At 40.8% G+C, this 6,327-nt stretch overlaps 1 protein-coding gene across 1 annotated transcript; it reads left to right on the forward strand.

The window, feature by feature from the left end:
- The first annotated feature begins 1,646 nt into the window (after positions 1-1,646).
- zgc:165604 (uncharacterized protein LOC792578 homolog) lies at positions 1,647-5,648 on the forward strand. Its single transcript, XM_047606851.1, has 7 exons — positions 1,647-1,774; positions 2,586-2,740; positions 3,082-3,148; positions 3,235-3,366; positions 4,446-4,601; positions 5,119-5,241; positions 5,325-5,648. The coding sequence occupies exons 1-7, from the start codon at positions 1,711-1,713 to the stop codon at positions 5,525-5,527; spliced, it is 900 nt and encodes a 299-aa protein (XP_047462807.1). The 5' UTR covers positions 1,647-1,710; the 3' UTR covers positions 5,528-5,648.
- Positions 5,649-6,327: the final 679 nt, after the last annotated feature.

Here is a 6,327-nt window from a genome sequence, read left to right on the forward strand (position 1 = left end):
CCACACCTCTTGAAAACAGGCTCAGACTGCCTCCTTATTTTGATCTGAAAAATTACAAAACAAGTATTTTAGTCAGATCTTTCCTGGTTTTCATTGAACAAGGGTCACATATACCAACCCAACAATCTTCATTGTTTATATCTAAGAGAGATTTTTTCTAACATTTTCATTTTGCATCTTTCAATTATGCCAATGGTTGTTTGTCTCTGTGTTAGTCCTGTGATAGACTGGCCACCTGTCCAGGGTGTACCCCGCCTCTCACCTGATGACAGCAACTCTGCCAACCTAGTGAGGATAAGCGGTAGTAGAAGATGAGATGAGATCTTTCAATTCTTTCAAATTTGTTTTTGTTCTTGGACCCAACTCAGTGAAAAGCAGCAGTTGTGTTCGATGACGGTATGCGTCAAACTGTCGAATGAGGCTCTTAAAAGCGGGTCAAAATTTACACTCTTGTGGCGTACCAACGTGTTACATGTGGTTGTGAACTTGGCAGGCAGCTCGACAAACGTGAACGCCGAATACACAATTTATGTAATTTTATTTAAATTCATCAAAACATTTATCGCTTGTTTTGCCCAAAGGTAGCCCTAACTGGAGGGTGTCTTTGTCACCACATGACTTGCTGTTACTGTCTTTAAACCTGTCTCTGCTCAGCAACATCCTCATTTTTAAGACAGCTGATTTGAGCCTTTCCTCTACATTTAAGGAATTTTTGTAAGAGGTTTCCTTCAAGTAACAAGTGAATTCATATAGAAATTGCTGTAGATTCATTTTCAACTGATGGCCATTGTATAGATTAGTCAGTTTATCACTTACAAGGAAATGTGAGAAATCATTGTCAGCCTGAATATATGGAACAAAACGGTCATTTTTTAATTTCTTTAATGAATTTCGTCATTTGTCATTCATTTATTTGTCATCAGATCTGTAAAGTTTCAGCAGGGCTGCTAAGAAATGCTAAGCTAATTTATAGGAGTCATTTCAGTTCAGTCAAAAAGATTCTGATTGAGAATTTCATTCATCCAGGTTTATTCCAAATTCACTATTAAAATTAATTTTCAACTTGCAATTGTTTTGTGTTAACTGATTAATTCTAAAGTTTGGTTATTTGTACAAAATGTGAAGATTTGAAATTGACCTCAACAGGTAACTCATTAAACGCGGATGGGTACTGGAGCAGTTGTTACTCAAAGAGGTTTGCCAATACTTTCCTTGATAAATAATGAATTAATACATTAAAGAAATCAGTCTAGATTAATTTATTTAGATAAGTCACCTTATCACATGAAAGCAGTTTTAAAGCAGAGTTTTAAATTCAAAAGCAATTAAATGCATCATAAAATTGCAGCATTGCTTGGTGTACAGGGTAATAATAGCCTTATGGTCTTCTGTCATAGATTTAATATAAATGTTTTCTATGGAAAATAGTGACTGAATAGCTTAGCCCTATGCGAACCACTGCTATCAGTTTAGACATCAACGTTTAAAGAGTACTTAAAAAAATCCTCCTACTTCTGCATTCCGAGAACTGAACCACAGAATTTCTCCGTGCGGGTCTAATGACACAGAAGAATAAATTGCAAATGAACATAGAGGAGGGTGGTGCCGCTCACATCGCTCAATAGATTAATCATGCATGCCTAGTTATTTGGACACCAGCTGGTATGCAGGAGAGAGAGAGAGGCTGCCTCTCTGTCTTCCCTGTCAGCTATGGCTACTTCGGGAAGATGGATGCTCTGGACCTTATGTGTGTGTTTCACCGCTTGGGAGAATGGTGAGTCTGCTTTTCTGCTACACTGAGACAAAGTTGAATCATTTTAGTAATTATCTACACAGCTACAGCCTGTAGTGCCTTGAGGGATCTGCAAAGCTACAAGAATTGCAGCTGCTTTACTTTTTATACTTACACTTTTTAACTCTTGGGCTTTATTTAAGGAAATAACAGTATGTTACAGATAGATCATTTTAGTGTATCGTCTGATTTCATCTGGAGAGATGTTTGATGATCCTCCTAGAAAACTTTTCCCAAAGTAAGATTATATGCATGAGGGGAGATGAGCACCATCAAAACACAATATCAAGACATTTGTAAGTGCATCAGCACTCATACCTCTAAATATCAACCTTTTAATATGACTTTCTTTGAAGCTTATGTTTGTTTCGAGTCTTAACTTAAAACTTCTAAACCAGACTGACATTTGAGAAACTGGTGAACTGCATAAAAACAATACTGTGAACTGAGTGTGTTTTCACAAACACACTTCACAGTGAAGTGGGCTCTTGTTCTACTTACCCTGTGATTTGTTTGGCTCAACCTTTGAAGCTGTCAAGTGTAATTAACAATTACTACGCACACTGAATGCACACACACACACACAAAGGCCTGCCTATGATCGGGGGGGGGGGTTCATTATTGCAGTAATGAAGGGGGAGGAGCAGGGAAGCCTGCATGTCGACAGAAAAACTGGGGAAGTTAAAGAACAGAAGTTGAACATTAAGACCTTATCTGAAAGGTTTAACTCTGCTCTGTGTGATAGGCCTGTCTAATTTTTGTTTGTCCTCTCCCTCCTTGCTAATTCACACAGATGCACTCAGGATAAACATGAGGGAATCATTTGTGGAGGTAGTCCGAGGGGATTATGTCATCCTGCCCTGCTCCTTCTTTACCTCCACCCGCCTCTCCAGGCTCAACATTATCTGGACCATGGCTCCCTTCTCCAGTCCAGACACACCAATGCAGGTCTGAGTTCTCAGGACAGGGTAATGAAGCAACAGTTTGGGACAGCTTGAAGAAAATGACAAAGGGCCCCTCACATTGCTGCCTTTTGACATGACTTGTATGACAACCACATACTTCCTTTATAGGTCCCACTGTACACTGACAGTATACTACAACCCACTCTTCTATTCACCCTATAACAGATTTGGCTGGTTTGGACTCGGGGGATAGCACATGTATGTCTTGGATCTCCAGAAGCATTTGTCAGACTGTAACCCTGTAAACACTTTAGGTGTATGAGTCACTAAAACACAATATCCTCCAAAACATTGTCTTTTGCTTATTTTCAACTCCGCTTCCAGGTGATAGTGTATGACCACGGACAGGCCGTTGAAGACCCCTCCCTAACGGGCAGAGTGGCTTTTAGAGGTACTGCAACCATGTTTCCCTTTTTTAGCTGGAGCTTCAAACAGAAGACAGATGAAATATTTTCCTTCCATGTAAACCACCTGCAGGTATTCCGTCCAGTGCAGACATCATCCTGAATGACACAAGAGTATCCGATGGTGGTATTTACCACTGTATGGTCAACAACCCTCCAGAGACTGCTGATCCTGGTATAGGAGAGCTGGTGCTCAGTGTTCTGGGTGAGTGTGTCACAAGAGTTAGCCAGCTGCTTAAAGCACTAAGACCTTAAGGATGCATTTACTGGTATGTGTGAATGGATTAGAGTCACACTAGGATTCAGTTCTGTTGTCATTGTGCAGAGTACACATACAGACCCTGTGTTTCTACTGGTGCTTTGTCCTACTATATCTACACAGCTATGTACTCATTTGTGTTATGTTCAGATTGTAAACAGGGTGAACAGGTTGTTTGCAAATATTGACAGAATACGGACAATATGTACCTGGCTGACAGTGGGAGTTATCTCTACAAAGGCCGAATTAAGTGCAAATGTGTATTGACTGACTTACTGAGATTATAGAGGAAAAAATACACGCAATTGACATTGAAATAGGTAATATGTAAGAAACAGATTATGAACAGCATGCACATTGTAAGTGTATAGACAAGTGCAAGCCTGTGTCAGTTAATGGTGTGATATGGAGTTCATTAGGGCCACTGCCTCAGGGAATAAGTTCTTCCTCATATTGATCCTTAATTCTCCCCACTCTGTCATGACCGCCATGAGGATGTTTTTGTAGTGCAGAAAGAGGTCCCAGACAGATAACGATAAGTTTCTAGCCATCTGAGTAGCTTGGCTCTAATCATGGCAATGCTGCTCAGTCTGGATCCGCATTTTTCTTCAATAAGACCAAAGTGTTGTAATCTGGCCTACTTTGTGTATCAATAGTGTAATGTCTACGCTGTTATACTTGACATTAAAGAGGAAGACACAAGGCAGTGATTTTACATCAGGTAAAAGGCCACAGCTCTCCTGGTTGCAGTGGTGCTGGATACAGCTGGTTCCAGCCTGCCAACATTAGCTGCATGTCATCCATTCTTCATCTTGCCATTATTTCTTATCTCTCTTCACTGCTACCTGGCAAAAAAGACTAAACAATAATAAAAAACAAGTCTCCCTTGTGGGCTGCTGCTAATCAAATATTGCAAATGTACAAAGAGCAGTCAGCTGTGCTTCCAGATCCCTCTGACTCACCACAATCCAAGTTGCATACAGAAAAGTCCGTCAACATATTAATTTATGTATCTATTTTTTCAGCACCACCATCGCTGCCTGCGTGCCAGTGGGATGGAGATATTGATACGGGAGGAAGTGTCAGGCTCTCCTGCTCAGTGGCCGAGGGCATCCCCACTCCAGAGATTCACTGGGATAAAGTTAATCCAGAGGAAATCTCACTTCCCATCAACATGGAGGGTCAGCGGCACACACACACGTGCTCTTTTCTCCTGTACATTACGTGTGAAGATGCCTGAAAGAAATCTACAATAAGCAAATTCATGTGAAAAGTTGATGCTTGTTGAAGACAATAAAAGAGGCTGTGTGGAAGAGTTCTAAAGGTGAACTTCCAAAAATGTGAGGATTCACAAGATACTATTTTAGGAAGAATGATTAAAAGCAAAGCAGCATCAGGAAAGATTTTCTGATTTTTCGTCTTCAATAACATAACATCATTAACTTCAGTCTTAGTATCTCAAATGACTAGGGTCTCTGCAACACATTCATGTACAAAAACAGTTTTGTGTAATAATTCCCTAAAGAGTGTTTTACATAGAAGCGTCCAACTGCAGAGCATCTGTCACATGAGACGCTAACATGGGCTGCAGCTAAAGTTCAGTTCACTTTTAAATGATGTGTCAGATGGTCCACCATTACCATTCTTTCCTGCTGTTTGTTTGGTTTCATCAATGTTGATGTGCATCCTCCAACTCAGGGGATCTGTCGGGGTCGGTCCAGATTGTCAACGTGTCATCTCAAACGTCTGGCCTGTATCGCTGCTCTGCCAGTAATGTGCTGGGAACGGAGCACTGCTACGTCAACTTGTCCATCTACGCCAGTAAGTTCCTCTCTACCTACTTTCATGGGCAGGATTTTATTTGGCAAACCCTTGTGATGTCTACAGCTGGATTTTCTCTGCAGCCCCTGAGAGCTCCTCAGGAATACTGCAGGCTGTGCTGCTGACCTTGTCCATGAGCCTGGTGCTGCTGGCTTTGCTAGTGCTCGTCCTGTGGCTGCAGCACACTGGGCAGAACGGGAAGTGGCGTGAGAGGAAGGGAGAAGATGAGAGGTGCTATAACGAGATCCGGTACACCCCATCTCTGATGAAGCGCTCCTTTGTTTGATTGTTTGAAGACTTTTGGGACTCTTTGATGTCAAGATGATAGGTTTTTCTTCTCCCTGAGACTACTGCATGTTTCTGTTACAACATTCCACATTTTGAAATAAATGCAGTTGTCAGTGGTGTGCTATCGTATTTCAGACTGATCTAAGATTGTACTGCAAAATCCTCTTATAAAAGTAAATGATATGTACACAGCCCTCAGGATCGCCTGGTTCTAACCAGGCAGAACAAATGTTCAGAAAGACAACCTACTTATCTCATCCTAATCTCAGGCAGATCATTTGAGTCAAATACTAATGCTATATTCTCAACTTTCAATCTGACTAGTCACCAAATTTAAAATAATCTTCTTCCTTATTTGTACATAGATCTTTGTCTAACATGACCCACAATCAAACAATGATGTGTCTCGGTCACTAAAACCCAAAGACTTTAGACAATGTAGTTCACCATGGTTTCATCAATGTGGATAAACATCTGTGTCTGAGGCGCTTGAGATGCCACAGAATCAGATCCACAGAATCAGCCTGATGTTCTGCTGAGAATCAAGACTGACTCATGATATGCAAGTCTTAAAACGTTTCAGTCAAAACCTGCATTCATTACTGTGATTGCAACCTTACTTCCATCATTTCAGCTAGATTACGATTTGTCAGATAATGTAATTGTTGGGGCTCCCCTTTAATCAGCGAGATTTCAATTTTGAAGACCAATTTTGTTAGCTAGCTCTTTGCCCATTATTAAGTTAAGCTTAGTGCCCGCACAGACATGGGAGTAGTATTCATTGTGTCATCTTTTTTC

The sequence above is a fragment of the Mugil cephalus genome, chromosome 15 (assembly GCF_022458985.1).
Source record: "Mugil cephalus isolate CIBA_MC_2020 chromosome 15, CIBA_Mcephalus_1.1, whole genome shotgun sequence".
Taxonomy (NCBI): Eukaryota; Metazoa; Chordata; class Actinopteri; order Mugiliformes; family Mugilidae; genus Mugil; species Mugil cephalus.